Raw genomic sequence first — 19,785 nt, 5'->3', positions numbered from 1 at the left:
GACATGGGAAGATACAAGGGGCTGCAGGGGGGCCACATACAGGAGCTTGCTCTTGCCATGTAACGTTATTCCTCTGCCCAGAAATTCTCCATGGGAACAAAAAATGGCATTTGTCACCAATGGCAGCACTGGGGCAGCATAATGATCTGCTGAAGAATGGTCATGGAGGAGAGGACAGGCTACTTCATATCTGCCAGCCCTGATAGCTGTTGAGAGTTAAGGATGCACTTTGGCACAGAAGAAGTCCTGTCATGGCCAGAAAGAGATAACAGCCCTTCTTGTGGTGTCCCCAGAACTCCTTCACCCCTTTCTGTGGTGTCCCAGAGATGCAACGTGCTTCCTGTGGTGTTCTCAAAGCTCCCACACTGTGCCTGTGGTATCTTCAATGATCTGCTCACTTGCTGCCCTGGCTGTGCTCCCTGCCAGCTCACTCAGTGTCCCCCCAGACTCCATCACTGTCTCATGGGTGTCCCCTGGCAGGAGGCTCAGCCCACTCTGACATGAAAGGAGCAGAGCCTGGGCACCACACACGGCCACCACCACCACGGGCACCCCGGGCTGCTGCTGCTGCTCGCCCTGGCCCTGCTTGTGGCCCGTGCTGCTGCATGCAGGGAGGTGAGAGCAGCCCTGAGCAGCCTGGCCGTGCCGAGCCGTGCTGTCCCGGGTGCAGGGAGGGTGAGGGGCTGCACGCCCGGGCCGTGCCATCATCCCTGGGCTGGCTGTTCTCTCTGTGCCACACTCTGCCACCCCAGCACACAGAGGATTTGCCCGAGGGGCTGCAGGCTCTGGCTGAACTGGCCTGCACCATGCTGGGCCATGACCATGGAGGCTGCCAGCTCTGGCTCTGCTTCCCTGGGGCTCCTGTGGGTCACCTGCCCTGCTCTAGGGGGGCACCCAGCACCTCCTGCTCTGCTGCCCTGCCCAGACACCCAGCCTTGCTCTCCTCACTGATGGCCATGTGCTGCTCCCAGCTGCCAGGGCCAGGGGCTGTGCCATGAGACACACATCCCCTGCTTAGCCAGCCTGAGCGTGGCACTGTGCCTCAGCACTGAGTCACCCACACCAGCCCCAGGGTCACCTGCAGGGCCTGTGCAGGAACCAGCTGGGCTCTTCCATCACCCTTTTGGCCCTCACCACAGCTGGGACCTCCTTGGGCTCCTGCCACAGCACAGTGGCAGCCACCACCAAGCACATCCTGGTGCCACCCCTGCAGGGAGCCCAGCAGCCAAGAGCTGCCCCACCTTCAGCTTCACTGTGCAGTGGCAGCTCTCAGGCACGGCAGTGCCAGCACCCCCTGCTCATGCTGGGAGCGGCGAGGCCCTGGCTTCCACCCCTGGGCCCTCGTGGCACCCACAGGAGCCCTGCCTGTGGCCACAGCACTGGCCCACGCATCTGCTCCTGCCTGGGCACACGGAGGACACGCGGCACAGGGGATGGTGGCTGTGTCTGTCTGGAACAGTGCCACAGGCACAGTGGCACCTTCAGACAAGGTTGATTAAATAAACTGAAGCACTGAATCCTCCTGCTGAATCACAAGGCTCAGAAAGCACCTCTTGCATTCTAGAATCCCACCCAGTGAAGAGTTTGGCCAGAGCTGGATCCAACTTAGCCCCAGATTTTGCCAATGGATTGTGCCTAAAGGATCATACGGGTGTAATAGAAACTTTGTACAACATTGTACCACGGCACTGAGGATGGCAAATCTGATATATTTATATAAAAAACAAATAATTTATTATGATAATTAGACAAAATATCTTTCAGAATTCTTTACTACAGATTAAAAGCAATAACAATTTCTATAGTATGATGCAATAATTGGAAACAGTATTGATTACATCAAAGCCAGCAAGGCCAAATACAAAGTAGACCCTGAAGTTACGCATATCAGTAATTGTGGGCAAATCTCTTTGGCTCAGCCTCATGAAGGGGATATCCCATGTAAGGGAGCAAAATCCACACACACTGTGGGTAGGAGGGGTTTAGAAGACCCTGACCTTAGAAATTGGGAGCAAGTTTTACAGTATAATGTGACTGACACTCAGCAGGATGTCAGCCCTGGCAGTTCAAGATTCTATTGATAGTATATCACTTGCTGGTTTCCTTTCTTTGGTTCTTTACCAGTTCTATCACACCTTCACATCTCTACTCAGGATGTTGAACGTTAGGGTCTGACAAGTCAGACTCATTTCAGCATTATTCAACACCAAAAGCAGCATGACACCCCTTTCTCCATTCACCACTGTAAATAGGGAACCACAAATATTTGCAAATAGCGAATTGTTCAAGTTATTTCACCCCCACTGCAGGCACAGCATCCTTATACAGAAAGGTGCCTGGGTGTCCGTCTCTGTCTTAAGGATATTGTACCCATCTCTCCAGGAGATCTGTGTTTCTGTAGGCACAACAGGAGCTCCCTCCTTTCTATCCCCCCACAGCAGGATTTTACTGCCTTCAAATGCTGCAGTGGCAGAGAAAAAAAGGAAGAGGAAGCAAGGTGCCTAGCCCTGGGCAGAAGGGGACTCGATGTGGTTGAGGGCCTGCGGCCCTGTGGCTCAGCTGCTGCCCAGGGAGGCCTTCACAGGAGGAATGCTCTCTCCTCTGCTGCCTGAAAGACAGGGCAGAGCCAGGAGCCAAGCAAGAAGCACTCTTACCTGCTGCTATTACATCTGGAAAAGGGGGTAAAGAGGCACATCCTGCTCCCTTCAGAAACTCCACAAGAGCCAGACACCACTGGGACTTGTCCCCTCCCTGTCTCCCTAGCCCTTCAGCCTAGTCCAATGGGGAACTGCAAGAGCTCCCTCTTCCACCTTGGTCCTGTGCCAAAGAAAACACCAAAGAAGAACGAGAGTAGACAGCTGGACAGATTTATTAAGAATCGAAGTGATTTATCCCCTTGAATGTGCTCCACTGCCTGCCCCCGGCGCCAGCAGGGAGGGGCCATGGTACCAGACCAGGACCTGCTTCTTGGGCTCAGATTGTCACTGTGCAGGGAGCCGGGTCTCCCCGGGGATTGTGCCTGCCACAGGCCCTCCTGGGGCACAGCCAGTCCCTATGGGCAGTGCCAGCCCAGGACAACTACAGCACCCGTGTGCCCCAGAGCACCGCTCCAGTATCCTCACACACACATTCCCCCACAGCCTCTTCTTTCCCTGCAGGACAGCTGCCCACCTCCCCCAGCCCAGGGACTGCAGGACAGAGTTCTCCTGTGCCCCTGGGCAAGGTGCCAGCTGCAGTTTGGGATGGCTGGGCAGCCTGCAGGCTGTCAGAGCCCTGAGTGATGGGGAAGGGGAGGCACAGGCTCCAGCAGCAACTCCTTAAGCCACCATGCTCTGAGGAGACATCCCCCACACCTCCGGTCCCCGCCCTTGTGCTCAGCATCAGCAGCTGGAAGCCCCCTGAGGTCAAGGGCACGTAGTGGAGGTAGGGAAGGAAAACAGCAATGTGAGTACTAGCACAGCGAGGGAGGGGAGGGTCCCTGCCTGCCATCTGCCCCCCCAGCCCGTGGTGCACCCGGTGCCCTGCCCAGCGCCACGAGGCTCAAGGGTGGGTGCTGCCCTGGGGGAGCTGTGCGGGTGCCGGTGCCCGGCCAGCGCGGCGCTCCAGGGCCAGCTGCATGCTCCAGATGCTGAGGGGCCGCATGTAGGCCAGCGAGCGGTACACCTTCTTCTCCCGATAGGCCTCCGGAGTCTGGAAAGCCATGCCCAGCCGCTCCCACACCGTGCGGTAGCAGCCCTCCGCCGTACGGAAGCCTTCCTCCACCATGCCCTGCACGAGAGGGGACAGGGCCATCAGCACGGCCAAGGAGCACAGGCTGGGCAGCGCGGCAGCAGCGCGCCCACGCTCACCTCCTGGATCATGGTGGCAGCCAGGGAGTAGACCACGCCGACCCAGACCTCGTTGGACTGCACGCTGGAGGTGTCGGGCACGCCGTCGGGCCTCATGCCGTTCACGGCCCCCATGGCGCCGCCCGCGAAGCCCAGCACGTTCTTCTCGAAGATGGTCTTGAGCGCGCTGAGAATGTGGCTCTTGGGGAAAACCTGGGCGGACAGAGACGGTTGGGTGATCACATGGACCCCTCAGGCTGGGTCTGGAGCTGGATTAAATTTTCCGTGAGGAAAAGGGCAACACAGCTCGCTGGGTCAATAGCAAAAAATTGCCACCTCAAAGAATCACAGGAGGAAGTGAAACGTCTCTTTCCTCAAAAGAATAAAAAAGCCCCCAAAATACTTTACAGAGAAGTGCTGAACCACATTCCACATTCTTCAAGAGGACGCTGACAGCTCATCTAACTAGTTGATCTCTAAAAACAGTTTCTCACCCACAACCACTGGCCAAGCCCCTTCCCCATTGCTTGTGGGTTTGCTTTGGGGGCCTGGCCAACCATGCCATCCTCATCTGCTTTATGGTTGTCACTTGCAAGAGAGACAAGAGCCATGAGGCTCATCAGCACAGCCAGGGACATGCCAGACACTTATTCCCACTCTGGTGACACCAGAGTCAGGGGAGGCAGAGGCTGGGATGACACCAGGCAGCCCCTTGCCAGGGAAGGCTGGGCAGTCCAGCCACAGAGCTTGGGCACACTCAAAGCAACAGCAGCAAATCCCTTCTCTCTGTGCTCAAGCCAAACACCACTGCAGATATTTATTCCCAATGTGGCTCTGGAGATAAGGCCAGGGGATGCTGTGGGAATCAGTGAAGGGCTGGGGTGCCCTTTTTTGGCAGAAGCTTTTGGACACACTCTCTTCAGGACGGGAGCACAGGCGGTTTTACGTCGCATTTCTGACTCGTTCACTGCTGACTGTGCACACACCAAGGCCACGGCAATGAGCTCACACACAGCAGTGATGCCAGACAGGCACTGGAGCAGAATCCATGGGAAAAACCCATGAAATGTCCCAGTAACAGAGGATGGGAACTCAGCAGTGCCACCTGCAGTCAGCTCAGAGCTCACCAGAGAGCAGGGACAAGTGCCACCTTCAGCAGCATGAGGCTGAGCTGGGCAAGGGCAGGCCACATTCTGGACTGCACCACAGCTGCTGTTCCCTGCCCACAAGGAACTGCAGCAGGGATTTACTGCAGGAGGGCTGGGCCAGACCCTGCCTGGAGCCCCGGGCACAGCCCCAGCCCCACACTGGGTTAGACACAGGAGGGAATCAGCAGCTAAAGTCACCTGAAGCTCCCCTCTGATTTCCCAACACACAGTCAAGTGCTTTGTCACCCTCCCACAGACAAAGCCACTGCTCCCTTCACTCAGCTGAGGCCTTTGCCTGCCCTTGAGCACCAGAAAGCTTTGCTGTGACAACAGCCCATGGAGTATAAATAACCCAATGGCTCTGCACTGCCCCTCTCCCTTTAAGCTATTGCAGCACCAGTGGCTGCTCTGACCATCCCAGCAGACGTGAGGATGCTGCAGCCAATTCTACTCCTGCAACTGAAGAGCGACTGAAGAGCCTTCAGGACTTGCAATAAGCCACAGTTCCACCTGATATTAATTCTGGACTTTTTAGGGCAGCAAATAATGTGGAAAGTTTTATACACTTTTTTCTACCATTTTTAAACAAATAGCACCTTGCTCACAAGAAACCCTAGTGGGGCCAAAGCTAACTGCAGTTACACATCCCTGCTTGCAGGGCCTCCTCTTAAATGGGAGAGGGTTCCTGTTTAAGATGGATTCCACTGTATTCCACATCCAACAGCCTCCACTATGGTGTGCAGAGTAGGAGATCAGGAAGGTGCCTCCCACACTAGCCCTAAAGTGTAACCCCCAACACATGCCAGCCCTCCTGCCACAGGTCCCATCTCACCACAACCGCACCAGGCAGCCCCTTCTCTTACCTCAAACTCCCCTTGGTCCAGACCACAAGCTCCAAGAAACCACTGCCCAGCACATTGATCTGACATGATGCTGCTGGACGTGTCACTTCCACTGCTATCATAATTGTAGTATTTTCCTGGAAAAGGCAGGAAACAGTTTAAAATCAATAGATCAATAAATATACTGTCTGGTGTGAGCTGTCCCTACACACCTCCCTGTGCAGCAGGAGCACAGCTGCTTTTTCCACAAGACTCTTCTTGCTTTCCCACATCTATTCCTTCTCCTTCCCCGCCATTTGGAGGGGCAGCATCTCCCTTCCTTCCCCCCAGCTTCCAGGCACAGTATTGCCCTTTCCTTCCCCCATTCCCCACAAGGCTCCACGATCCAAGGAGGAGCCACTCCCTCCCAAGGGACACACAGCCAGCTGAGTGTTGTTCCCCACTGCTGAGCACCCACCATTCCAGAGCATCCTCTCAAACGCCTCCTTGCCCTTGTTCAGGATGTCCAGGTATTTCTGCTGGATCTCAGTATCCCCAAGCACCTCTGCCATCTTGCACATCATGCAGACAGCAGCCAGCCACAGTCCGCCGCAGTAGGCACTGCCAGAGCCAAATGAGAGAAGCGTCAGGAATGAGGGACACCTCAAGGGTTCTGTGACAAACGGGATACAACAGCCCAGCTCTGAGCCCAGTCCCTTCCCCACAGCCCCCATCTCCAACACCCCCTGCCTCTCTTGCTCACCTGGCTCCGTGCACCACCCACGCGTCGTACGTCTGGTCAGCAAAGCCTCCGTTTTCAATGAGCCCATCGTTATCCGTGTCAAACTTCAGCTCCGACTCCATCACAGCCTGTGGGAGAGGCAGGACATGGTCACACAGTCCTCACATCCCAGAAGCTCCTCACGCTCTGCTCAGGAGCATCCATCCTCTCAGGAAGCTGCTTGGCTCCTGAAGTGGGAAGTAGGAAAGGGTGATGCCCCACTGTCTGATCCCCCCGTACCTGGCACACTGGCCACATGTCCCGCAGGTACAGGGAGTCATGGGTCAGGTAGTAGTCACGGTACACCTGCAGCACAAACTTCAGGTTGAGGTCCTTCCAGTCAGCAGTGTCGTGCATCAGGTAGGCATTGACACGCTGCCATGGCTCGTCACCTAAACCAGGACAGACCAGATGCAGCAGGGCAGCAAGCAAGAAACATCCCTCCTCCTACACAGGAGCAAGGACCCAAGGGTGCTGTGATCAAACAGCACCGAAATAATATGTTGTACCCTGTGCCATCTCTAGCAAGAACAGCCTTCCTGCTACTTCCCTCCGTCTCCCTTGTAAAAGAGCCATGCAGCATGGTCTTCATCACCACCCCACACCATCCAGCCTTCCATTCCCAGAAAATACAGAATCACAAAATCATTTAAGTTGGGAAAGACCTCTCAGCACTGCTAAGTCCACCACGTAACCACATCCCTCAGTGCCACATCTACACTTCTTTTAAATACACCACGGATGGTGGCACCACAATTTCCCAGGCAGGCAGTTCCAATGCTTGCCAACAATAAACAGTGAATTTCATGCACCATACCTGATCCCCACAGCTTGGCATCCCCTCTGCTCCTCCACCCGCCCAACAGACCCCTCACCTGGGTCCCCAATGTCATGTGGCACCACATTCTTCATCTTCACCTGGGCTGTTTGACCACACATCAGGTACTGCCGGGGCTGGACATCCTCGTTCACCACAGTGACAGCTGTAGAGGACACACAGCAGGACAAGTAAGAAGGGCAGCAGAAACTGCTGCAGAAAAGTCCAAGCACAAGCACAGGCAGAACCACCAGCACCAGCATGCCAGGCTGCCCTTTGGAGCTCCAAGATCACACCTGTCTGCAAAGGGCTGAGGGGACAGGCTTCTCGCCATCCCCCACTCAGAAGGGGACATGCAACTGTCACTACCCACTTAAGGGAGGGCTGGGAAGGGAACCCAGTGGACTCAGCCCTACAAGAGCCCAGCAAAGGGCTGTGCTCCACACTCTTACCCAGGCCAGCAACAAACAGCCACCAAACCCAGCTAGAGCACTGGGAGTCTGCAAACAGCTCCATGTCCCCTCTGCAAGGGGCAAGGACAGAGCTGGGAAGAGCAGGGGCTCTCCCAGGGCAGGCAGAGCCAGCTGTGCTCCCCCAGCATGGCAAGAAGGCACCCCCAGTGCTGGGCACAGAGCTGCTGGGGCAGCAACACCCCAGGGCTGCAGCCCTGGGCTCAGCAGGGCGGCTGGAGGGGCTCCATGGCACATGTCTCTGCAGCAGCAGCAGCTGTCCCAAGGTGTCCATCCCTCCCCGAGGTGAAGCCCTGAGCAGGCACCAAGGCAGGGCTCTGGGGACACTTGTTGTTTAGGCTGCCCCTTGTGTGAGGACACGAGGTTTGACTCTATTTTCATCAGAAGGCTGATTTATTATGTTATATATTATATTAAAATACTACACTAAAACTATACTAAAAGAACAGAGAGAAGAAGATCAGAAGGCTACCAAGACAAGAACAGAATAGGAAATGAATAACAAAAATCCTGTGACTGCTCACAGCCTTGGCACAGGTGGCTGTGATTGGTCACTGATTGAAAACAATCCACATGGATCAATGGAAGATGCACCTGTGGCCTTCCACAGCAGCAGAGAGTTATTGTTTACATTTCTTTCCTGAGGCTCTCAGCTCCTCAGGACAGGAAAAATCCTAACAGAGGAATTTTCACTAAAATATCATGGCTACAGACACTCACCAATGTCATACTGCAGGCTGATCTGCAGCTTGGGCCACAGCATGATGAGAGCGAAGGAGGCGTAGAAATGGACGTCGTAGGTGTTGTACATCCGGTACTCCTGGCCTGGCAGGACAGGGCAGGGGGTGAGGGCAAGGAGACTGCCACAGGGAGGGGAAAGGGGCAGAGGTCCTCCTCCCCCCAGGATAGGGGCATCTTTGCCAGCACAGGCAGGGGCTCCCCTTCAAAGAGGCTTTCATTCTCTACACAGAGCAGAGAGGGATGTGGGCAACACTCCATGCCCTATCCCTCAGGCCTGCAAGGGGTTTTCCTGGGAATAGCACTGCTCCCTGCACACATCCGAAAAATAGAAGGACTCAAAAAAATACTACCCACAACCACCTCATGCCTCACCATTGGCAACCTGGCTCTAATAGGAACACCATTCCTAGCAGGGTTCTACTCAAAAGACCAAATCATCGAAAGCTTAAACACATCGTACCTAAATACTTGAGCCCTCCTACTAACCCTCCTAGCCACATCCTTCATGGCAGTATATACAATCCGTATAACCGCACTAGTACAGACCGGCATTGTTCAAAATCATCCCTTAACCCCAATCAATGAAAACAACCCCGCAGAAACTTCCCCCATTACCTGCCTTACTCTAGGAAGCATTATAGCAGGATTCATCATCACCTCCTACATTCTTCCTGCAAAAACACCACCAATACCGCTATCCATCAAAATAACAGCTATAGTGGTAACAGCCATAGGAATCGCCATAGCCCTAGAAATCTCAAAAATAACCCAAATACACACCCTAACGAAACAAACACCTCTATCAAACTTCTCCATCTCCCTAGGATACTTCAACCCCCTAGTTCACCGCCTCAGCATAACCAACTTCCTGAGCGGAGGACAAAAGATCGCCTTCCACCTAATCAACCTGTCCTGATACAAAATACTAGGCCCAGAAGGACTGGCCAACCTACAGCTAACAGCATCCAAAATCTCCACTACCCTCCACTCCGGCTCAATCAAAGCCTACCTAGGATGATTCGCTCTGTCCATCCTCATCATCCTTATATCAATACACAGAACCAACAAATGGCCCTCAACCTTCGTAAAAACCACCAAATCCTAAAAATCATCAACGACGCCCTAACTGACCTCCCTACACCATCCAACATCTCAACATGATGAAACTTCGGGTCACTGCTGGGCATTTGCTTAATCTCCCAAATCGCTACAGGCTTACTGCTAGCCATACACTACACAGCAGACACCAACCTAGCATTCTCTTCCGTCGCTCACATATGCAGAGACGTTAAATTCGGCTGACGAATCCGCAACCTTTCCGCTAACGGAGCCTCATGCTTCTTCATCTGCATCTACCTCCACATTGGCAGAGGACTGCATTACGGGTCTTACCTCAACAAAGAAACCTGAAACGTCGGAGTTATCCTACTCTTAACCCTCATAGCAACCGCCTTCGTAGGATATGTCCTACCACAAGGCCAAATATCCTTCTGAGGAGCTACAGTTATCACAAACCTCTTCCCAGCAATCCCCTATAGCAGACAAACACCAGTAGAATGAGCCTGAGGCAGATTTTCAGTAGACAACCCCACATTAACCCGATTCTTCGCCCTCCACTTCCTACTCCCATTCGTCATTGTAGGACTTACACTAGTTCACCTCACATTCCTACATGAAACAGGATCAAACAATCCACGAGGAATCCCATCAGACTGTGACAAAATCCCCTTCCAATGCTCTCCCTGCTAGTCTCCCCAGCTCTATTCTCCCCTAACCTCCTAGGAGACCCAGAAAACTTCACCCCAGCCAACCCCCTAGTAACTCCCCCACACATTAAACCCGAATGATATTTCCTATTCGCCTACGCCATCCTACAATCCATAAACCAGGAGGAGTCTTAGCCCTAGCCGCCTCAATCCTAGTCCTATTCCTAACCCCACTTCTCCACACATCAAAATTATGATCAATGACCTTCCACCCTCTATCACAAATCTTATTCTGAGCCCTAGTTGCCAACATCCTCGTTCTAACCTGAGTAGGCAGCCAACCAGTAGAACACCCGTTCATCATTATTGGCCAACTAGCCTCACTCTCATACTCCACAATTATCCTAGTCCTATTCCCCCTTGCAGCCGCCCTAGAAAACAAGCTGCTCAAACTCTAATAAACTCTTAACAGTTTATGAAAACATTGGTCTTGTAAACCAAAGATTGAAGATTACACCCCTTCTTAGAGTTACCCAGCCATTTCAGGAAAAAAGGACTTAAATCTCTATCACCAACTCCCAAAGCTGGCATTTTAAATTAAACTACTTCCTGATCCTTCCCCTAAACAGCTCAAATAGCCCCCCGAGATAAACCTTGCACGAGCTCCAACACCACAAACAAAGTCAACAACAACCCCCACCCCCCAACTAAGAACAGCCCAACCCCATCCGAATAAAACAAGGCCACCCCACTAAAATCTGACCGAACCGACAACAAACCACCATTATTCACCGTGCCCTCACCCACCAATAGCCCCACCACACCCCCCACAACAAGACCAACCACAACAACTAAACCCATACCAAAGCCATAGCCAACAACCCCCCAACTAGCCCAAGCTTCAGGATAGGGGTCCGCTGCTAACGACACTGAATAAACAAACACCACCAACATTCCCCCTAAATAAACCATAACAAGCACCAAAGATACAAAAGAAACCCCTAAACTTACCAACTGCAGCCTGCAACAGCTGCCACAACCAACCCCAATACTCCATAATAAGGAGAAGGATTAGATGCAACTGCTAACCCCCTCAAAGCAAAACATAACCCTAAAAACAGAACAAACTCTATCATAAATTCCCACTTGGCCTCTCCCTGAGAAGTGTGAAAACCATCCCCATGGCAGGTTCAAACCCCATGGCTACAGTAATAGGAGGGCTTGAGGATGGAGAACGCCTGACATCCTTGTGAGTTACCTTCCAAATAAGCAAACCTTCCGTACTCCCGCAGGACAGGGAGGAGGTGGGAGAGCCCCGCTCCCGCCGGGCCCTGCAGGTCCTGGGCACAGCAATCAGGGGGCACCTCCATCCAGATGGTCCCTCCATCCGTCATGAAGTAGAGCTCATTGAAGAGGGCTGACTTGTACCAGGAAGGCAGCTGGCTGCGGGAAACAGGGAAGCTCAGCCTCCCAGGCCGAGGGGGTGATGCTCCTGTGGCAGCCAAGCCCAGCAGGCCACTGGGAAAGTGCTCTCATCTGCCCTACCTGTTCTCCAGGATGGGATTCTGCCAAGCTTCAATCTTCCTCTCCCACTCCTCGTAGTGTGTCAGGGCATAATGGGACAGGGCAGGAGCAGCATCGCCTTTGCTGCCAAAAAACCGGGTGTACCGCCTGCCAAGGGAGGGTTTGGTCAGCACCCCGTGGGCTCCACCTGGGAAACCCACATGGGCACCACAGAGGGACAATGGACTACAGACAAGAGCAGAACTCAACTGCTGCTGCAGGGGCTGGACAGAGGGTCCCCTCCCTGAACTGGCCTCCCCCTGTGGCCACAGCCACAAGGAGTGGGTGGCAAAAGATGCTCTCATAGTACACAAGACAAGGAGGATGGAAAATGGGGCTTTGGGGGCATGAACCAAACACCAGTGGAGAGAACCCACCTACCTAAGGTGCAGCTTCTCCTTGGAGCCAAAGTGCACACAGGGCATGTCCCAAGCCAGGGCTAACTCCAGCGTCTTGTGCCCATGGGCAGGCACCGTACAGCTGGCACACACTGCTGCTGCTGTCACCTCCCCCTTCTCTGTCGGCCTGCTCTTACCTGCCAGGAAAAATTAAGATATTCTTAAGCAACCAAGGAAGACCAAAGGGAGCGTAACTGAAGTTCACACACACCTTGAGGGAGATGAGACTGGGCATACCAAAGCTCCTGTACAACTTGGAAGGTACAGCCCAGGTCTTTAAGGGATGATGTTGCCACAGGGGAAAAAAGCCTTCCATGGGAGGAGTGGTTAAAAGGATTCAGTCATCCAAGAACAGGAACAGATCAGGCAGGAAAAGCCACCAGGCATGAATGGAAGCTACAGAGTATCCCATGACTCTGTATCTGCGCTGCAGTCAGAGACACTGTGACTTTCTAGGGACAGTCATTGTTTCCAGCTTTTTGCAGGGTGCTTGAGCCATGCTGGTATTTCAGAAAAGCCCTGAGGTGGCTGGATAATTATATGCTGGTTCTGACATGTGTAAAAGGTAAACTCATTAGAGCGACATAAGTACAGATCCTGACTATGATAATGTCTGGCATGCATGAAGAAAAACCACATCCCAATAGCTTGCAGAGCTCTGAGTGCATCTAGGCAGGAAGCTTATTTTTCTGGAAAAAAAATTACATACTAAATGCTTCATTAATGTAATTTAAGCCTCAAGAAATCTTGCAAAGACAAAGCATCACTAGTTTACCAGCATCATCCTTGATTAAAAACCGCAGACATTAGGGAAATGGTCACCTTTTATGGCAATACAAGGTGAGTACCAAGGGCTGGAGATGCCACCCTGCTTCAAGGTTCCTCCCAAGGGAGTGAGCAGAGACCCGAGGACAGATGCAGAATTATGAGAAGAATACCAGAGATGTTCAGAGAACTGTTACAGCAGGAAGAGGACAGAAAGTGACAGCAGCACTAAACCCCAAGCACTGTTAAATGCAGGTGGTAACAATTCTGACAGGACACAGCTCGTTTATCTGGAAACAGGAACTAAGGGAAGGGGACTGGGCAGAACACTGGCTTCCCAGAAATTTCAATTCAGTGTGCAACCACACACAGAATAATGAGATACTGGCACGTGTAACCAATACCCAAAAACAGCCCAAAGCAGTATGAGAAGCTTTTGGAGAACCACAGCAAGGAGTAGCAATGGCAAGTTTGGATACAGCCTCACTTTGGGAACAAGCCACAGCATCTGGCAGAGATTTTGAACAGCCAAAGAGGCTGGAGGAAAGAGTTCCACCCTGCCTTGGGTGCCCAGAACCAGCACGGCCACCCACTTGCCCTGCTCCCCCTGCACCCGTCCCACGCAGGACGGAGGCACTCACCAGTGGGTGAATCCAGCCTGCCATCCTGCAGGAGGTCCTGCCACACCTCTCTCCCCAATCCCGTGGGATCGAATGCTGTAACATGGGTGACTCCTGTGCCAGCCTGAACAAGGCAAGAGCATCATCAGGGGCTGCTCCTTTGGAGGAGGAGGAGATTCATGCTCTCCCCTGCCCAGTCCCACCACCAGGACATGACACTCACTTCTCATGTGCTGCCCAGCAACTCTCAGCTTGCAGCCCCAGCTGCTCTCCTGACACCATTCCCAAAGAGGGTGCCCTCAGGGAGCTCATGTCCCCACTCCTGGCATCAGGCAAGAGCTGAGAAACTGTGCCAGCCCCAAGCTGTTGTACCCCCATCCTTTACCCAACATACAGCAGGGCTGCACAACCTCCCCGGCAGCAGCCGCAGCAGCAGGGCCAGCCCTTTACCTTCTGCCGGGCAGAGATGGCCAGGGTGAAGGGGTTGAGGGCCGGGCAGTGGTGCAGCAGCACCCCAGCAACCCGCTGGCCGTCCTTGTGCAGGGCGAAGGGCTCGTTCCAGTGCCCGCCGCTGCCGGCCTCCTTCGCCCCCGCGCCGTTCTGCAGGCTGAACATGATGGACACCTCCACGGCCTCATCCCTGCCGTTCTCCACCTCCCAGACGAACACTGCCACCGGCAAGCTGGAGTCCTGCCACAGACGCAGAATGCTGCCTGCAGGGCTGCTGCTCCACAGGCAGCTGCCCCGGCACCGCTTCCCCCCTGCTGGGGACACCGCGCAGCGACAGCGCTGGCAAGGACAACTTGGTCTCGGAGTGCTCAGCCAGGCTGAGCAGCAGCAGCAGCAGCAGCAGAGGGCTTCGGGAGGCAGGCAAGAAAACATTCAAAGGAGAAGCAGCCCTGGGCTGGCAAGCAGCACGCCGGGCAGCAGAGGGACGCAAAGCGGCCCTTAGGGCTCGGCCGGGTGTCTCATCACTCATCGGCTCGGCAGGCTGACACAGGCTCACGGGCTGCAAGGCCGGGGTAAGAGGAAGGTCAGACGTGTCAGCAGCACAGCTGCCACCCTCGCCCGGGGCTGGCAGCCGGCACGGGCAGCGCTGAGCCAGCCCTGGCTGCAATGCCGAGCTCCCGCACGGCTGCGGGGCTGCCCCGCCCGGACCCGCTGAGTGCGGCCCTGGGGAAACGCCGGGAAAGCGGCTGGAGAGCAGCTCTGTCCCGGCAATGGGGAAACGCCGGGAAAGCGGCTGGAGAGCAGCTCTGTCCCGGGAATGGGGAAACGCCGGGAAAGCAGCTGGAGAGCAGCTCTGTCCCGGGAATGGGGAAACGCCGGGAAAGCGGCTGGAGAGCAGATCTGTCCCGGCAACTGGGGAAAGCTGGCAAAGCGGCTGGCAAGCAGCTCTGTCCCGGGAATGGGGAAACGCTGGCAAAGCGGCTGGAGAGCAGCTCTGCCCTCGGCAATGCCGTGGCCGCCTTACCTTATAGTCGTGGGGGATGACGGGCGAGACCTGCCGGCAGGTGAGCACCACCTGCTGCCCCGGCAGCTCGTAGACCAGCCAGGCACGGGGGTACAGGGCGTGGTAAAAGCCGTAGCGGCCGCAGTAGCCCCAGTTCCAGCTCTGCAGGCTGCTGGGTCTCTCCAGGGACAAGACCTGCTGGTAAATGGTCTGGCCCTTGCACCGCAGGCACACTGTGAACTGTGGAGGAGAGGAGCCCGTGCTGGGCATGAGAGGAGCCCTGTGGCAGATGTCCCAGCTGCCCAGACTGCTGCAGTGGCTCTCATTCCCTTCACAGACCCTACCTGATTGGCGATGACTGTTTCGTAGTGGTAGAGGCCAGGGTTCAGCTGCCAGCGGCAGAACTCTCCCCGCCAGCCGCGGGTGATGGTGCCTCCCCCGATCCCGCCCAGCGGGCATCCTGGCAAAGACACCAATAGTTAGCAACTCCATTCCTCCCCCAGGTGGCACCTGGCTCAAGAACTCTCCCCATGCATCTCTGCAGGGGAGAGCCACTCAGTATCACCCAAATCACAAAAGCTCCTCGACTCACTCATTCCATCTAGCACCCTGATGGCCCCGTGTGAATCCCTGCCCACCCCAGTGCCCAAAGCGGAGGCTGACCATAGATCTGCTTCAGAGGAACAGCACACAAGAGGTCAATGAAGGCAGTTTTCTTCTCTATGCGGGTCTTCTTGACCCACCACCTGAAATATCTGCAAGGGAAAGAGATGTATTAAAGAAGTCAGGAGCAGGCTACACCATCCCTCCAGTGTCACTGGGCAGGATGAGCATAGGTTGAGCTTTCTCTCCTTTCAGAGGTGTACAACAGGAACCCGTGTCCCCATTCCCATGGTACAAGGATGATAAGGCTCTATGACCCATCTGGAGCATGCATCACTCAGCAAGCACAAGCAGGCAGAGCTCAGGCAGCTCAGGACTGACTGCAAGGGCAAGTCAAGAGCAGGACTCCCAGCTCATGTAGCACAGGCTTTCCCAGATGTTCACTGAGAAGTGGGAATGCACACAAGCACCACCTCCTCCATGCCTGGTACAGTGTCCTGCTAAGGAAGGCCTGCAAGCAGAGGTGCAAGCCCAGAGGAGACACACACTGCTCCAGGGACACGAGCCTTGCTCTTCTACCTGCACTCCCCCATTGCCATACACTACCACATCATCAGGGGCAGAGGGCACAGGGCAGCCTTGCCCTGGAAGTGGTGATGGTTGCAGTCTGCAGCTGGCAGGATCCTGGGGATTTGCCTGCACCCGCACACCAGCTGCACAGACCAGCACTGCCCATCAGATAATTTCTCACCCAAAGGTCTGGGAACCAAGACACCCAAACAGGGGCACACCTGCAGCTGGGTGTGCCAGCACCACTGCAGGCAAGACGAGCAGGGCTGGGCTCCAAGTCAATGCTTGTAAAGCACTGGCTTTGGCTAATAAACTGCCCCAAGTTAAGCCTTCTATACAGAGACACTTAGCAGATGGAAACAGCTACCAGACCAGAGCCAGCAAACAGACAGGTGAGACCCAGCTGGCAGATCCATGGCCCTGGGTGCCAGATGAGCAGGGGGGACACAGGAGCCCCCACAGAGTGACACAGTCCCTGAGCAATGTCACCTGTGCAAACACCCATGCCATATTGCTGAGCAGAAAGCCACCCCAACCAGGAGCACGCAGCCTGTCCTGCCCCTGGGTGCAGAGGATGCAGAGCACAGGCAATGAGCAATAATCCCCTGGGACATGCACACCCAGGAGCCAGGGCGAGAGGCTCTTGCATGACACCTCTACTACTATGCTTCCCAAACACAAACAACCCACAGTTGATTTTTAGGCTGCTCACTGGGCATTCACTTTTATTCACCAACATCTAAAGTTCCCAAATCCCTCTCAGGGTGAGATTTTCAATCTCACAGGACCTAACTGCAGCCTGACCTAACTGCAGCCCGCTCTCCACTCCTACAAACCCAGCTTTGTGTTTGACTGTCTGTGAATGTTTTGCCCACAGAGGTTCAGGACATGATGAGAACCAGCCTGTCCTGCCTGACTGCCCGGAACCAGGGCCTGCCACTATCATCCAGCTGTATCTGCTGCAACTGCTCTTCTCCAGACAGGACAATCCCAGCCTTACCCCACCAAGGCGAGGTTTTGGCAGTGCTCTCCCTATCTCTCTCAAGGAAATTATTATTATTATTCTTTTTCAACCCAGCATCGGGGAACCAACCCAGCTGCTTCCCCAGCAGGCTTCTGGCAACAGGAAATAAGGTGCCCAGGTAGAGTGGCTGCAGCACAGCCTCCATCCTGACTTCTTGGAAAGGAGGCAGGAGATGGGTTTCAGGAAGCAGTTTTTACAGGAGAACAGTGTAGAAAAACTTTGGGATTTATTGCCACTGGCAAAGTCATTTTACATCTCAATATGCAAAGTCTTCTTCTGCCAAAATCAGGCAAGCCAGGAGAAGCCTGGTCGATGCCCAATTGCTGGCTATTAACAGCTCTGCCAGGGCTAAAGAACAACAAGGAAAAAGACTTTGTGTTCTGTAGTCCCAAAAGCCCTGCCAGAGCTGGAGGGCATTTCTTCTCCTTCAAACTGACAGTGGAGCTAAAACCTAGCTGAACATTTCCCAGCTGATCTGGATGTGTGCCGTGACCCCTCTCAGGACACACGAGCCACCTCTGTGGAAACCCACCTGCACCTCTTCTCCTGCCTCGCCAGCCCCAGCTGAGCCCGCTGCACAGCCCTTTCTTTCCAGACACATATGCCCCCCACAGTTAACCTGACAAGCCCTGATTAACAAAAAAATCCTGCTCCAGGGCTGTCAACACCCCCAGCCACGTCACCTGCACCTAGGGCTGGTGCTGCAGAAGAGGGCGCCCATCAGCATGTTTAATTCAATGCAACAATGTCAGGATGCTGTGGCTCTAGTGCTGCTCCTGGAAGCCTAAGCAGCAACCCCAAGGTGCTCCCAGTGCCCACAAGCACCTGCACCAGGTGACATTGCACTTGATGCACCAAGCCATGTCAAATTTTGAGAACATCCCTGGCACAGGGGCCACCCAGGAAAGGGCAGACCAGTCTGCAGGGCTTCACAGATCCCTGCACCATGACACAGAACTGAACTCCAGGTTTCTCGTGCAGCACCAGCACCCAGGCTTCCATGAGCTGGCTGCCCCAGCCAGGCAGGTGCTGAGATGCCCACCAATGCCTGGAGCATGCAGCCTCCCCTGTATCCTCACCCTGAATGGGCTGCCCTTTCAGCCAGCAATGCTGGCATTGGGTTTTTTGTGGTTCAGAACCACACAGGTATTTCTCGTGACCCTAGCACTTTGTCTCCTCTGCTCTTGTGGCTGGAATCGCCTCACAAGGAAGCTCTTGCCCTGGCAAAAGTACTTTGAGATAACAACCAAATTACCTCCTAAACTTGAACAGGCTTCTTGCTTTCAAAGACCTTTGCCTCAGACTGATACAAGGCTCTTCCAGACCTCAGTGAGAACAAGGCCAGGATCACCCCTCCTCCCTGCTCACCCCACCAGAACTTCACGCTTTCCCACAGGCTCAGCTCATCCCAACCTGCTGCAGCAGCTTTTCCAGCAGCTTTTATTTATCTCTGGTGCATGACCCATGCTCTCCCGGATGCCCAGACCCACACTGGGGCATCTCAGGTGAGACCAGCACGCCGTGCCCCTCGGAGCAATCCAGAACCTGCCCTTTCATCCAGCTTCGCAGGAACCAGCTTGGCAAGTGGCAGCCTCCAAGGACACCAGCAGAAAATGGAGGCAGGAGTCATAAATCCAGCACAAGGAAATAGGCAATGGCATCGCAGGTCCCCGCGTTCATCCTGACGGGTGCACAAACCCTGCCAGCACCCGGGACTCCAGCGTTAAAGGTTAAAACAACACTCTCGCTTTCCACGCGTGCTCTCCATCGCTACCTCCAGCTCACCCCAACGCAAAGCCGGGAGAGGCGCCCCGCTCCCGAACCTGACACAGCACACAGCATTCCCAACTTTAACCTCCAGCTGCCAGCACCGCAGACTGCGCCGGGCAGGATGCGCCAGCGATGAGGTTAAACGGGGGTCCCATCCGCAGGCGATGCCCGAGTCCCCCCGCTCCGAGGAGCCGGGATCGCGGACCGGCGCTGCCCCTTCAGCACCGATCGCTCCCAGCGCCGGCGCCACGCAGGCTGCGGAGCGCCGGCGCCTCCGGGCAGGGCGGCTCCCGCCAGCCCGGGGCCTTCCGCGATCTGCCGGGCTGTGCCCCTCCGTACCCCGGGGCACCTCCGGTGCCTCCCCGGGGCGAGGCCCCGGCGGCGCCGAGCGGCTCCAGCGCAACGCCGTGCCCCCCCACCCCGCGGGACGCCCTCCCTCGTCCCGCCGTGCTCCCGGCCCCCTCCATCCCCCCGCCGTACCGCAAGGCGAGGCCGACGTGCCGCAGGACATCGCGGAGCGGCACGTCCCCGGCGCCGTAGGGCTGCCGCAGCTCCTCGAAGCTGTGCGCCAGGCAGACGCGCCAGCCGTCCGCCGCCACGCCGCGGCCCTGCGCTGCCCCCTCGTAGCGCCGCATCAGCGGCCACTCCGCCGCCTCCGCCGCCGCCGCCATCGCCGCCCCCCGCCCCGCGCGCGCCCTCTTCTTCACC

General features: G+C 55.3%; 1 protein-coding gene and 1 pseudogene across 1 annotated transcript; one reads left to right on the top strand and one right to left on the bottom strand.

Moving 5' to 3' along the window:
- Positions 1-2,851: 2,851 nt before the first annotated feature.
- Positions 2,852-19,777, bottom strand: GBA2 (glucosylceramidase beta 2). The gene is made up of 17 exons (XM_064405653.1): positions 19,558-19,777; positions 15,774-15,865; positions 15,455-15,570; positions 15,132-15,350; positions 14,108-14,347; positions 13,679-13,781; positions 12,256-12,409; positions 11,857-11,982; positions 11,570-11,754; positions 8,585-8,689; positions 7,453-7,560; positions 6,818-6,969; positions 6,560-6,666; positions 6,275-6,417; positions 5,839-5,954; positions 3,849-4,040; positions 2,852-3,768 (listed from the first exon to the last, which is right to left on the bottom strand). Exons 1-17 carry the CDS (start codon positions 19,746-19,748, stop codon positions 3,541-3,543), a joined length of 2,577 nt encoding a protein of 858 aa, XP_064261723.1. The 5' UTR covers positions 19,749-19,777; the 3' UTR covers positions 2,852-3,540.
- Positions 9,674-10,781, top strand: LOC135291448 (cytochrome b-like; annotated as a pseudogene).
- Positions 19,778-19,785: the final 8 nt, after the last annotated feature.

Source organism: Passer domesticus, chromosome Z (genome assembly GCF_036417665.1).
Source record: "Passer domesticus isolate bPasDom1 chromosome Z, bPasDom1.hap1, whole genome shotgun sequence".
NCBI lineage: Eukaryota > Metazoa > Chordata > Aves > Passeriformes > Passeridae > Passer > Passer domesticus.
The sequence above is the reverse complement of the archived record's forward strand: the minus strand, read 5'-3'. Positions and strand labels throughout refer to the sequence as shown.

Excerpts from the sequence above, each read along its gene's own strand:
- GBA2 (XM_064405653.1), bottom strand. The coding sequence starts at position 19,748 with ATGGCGGCGGCGGCGGAGGCGGCGGAGTGGCCGCTGATGCGGCGCTAC. Across the intron at positions 15,866-19,557 it reads CACGTCGGCCTCGCCTTGCG|ATATTTCAGGTGGTGGGTCA; the intron begins GTACGGCGGGGG and ends TTTCCCTTGCAG. Across the intron at positions 8,690-11,569 it reads AAGGTTTGCTTATTTGGAAG|GCCAGGAGTACCGGATGTAC; the intron begins GTAACTCACAAG and ends CTGTCCTGCCAG.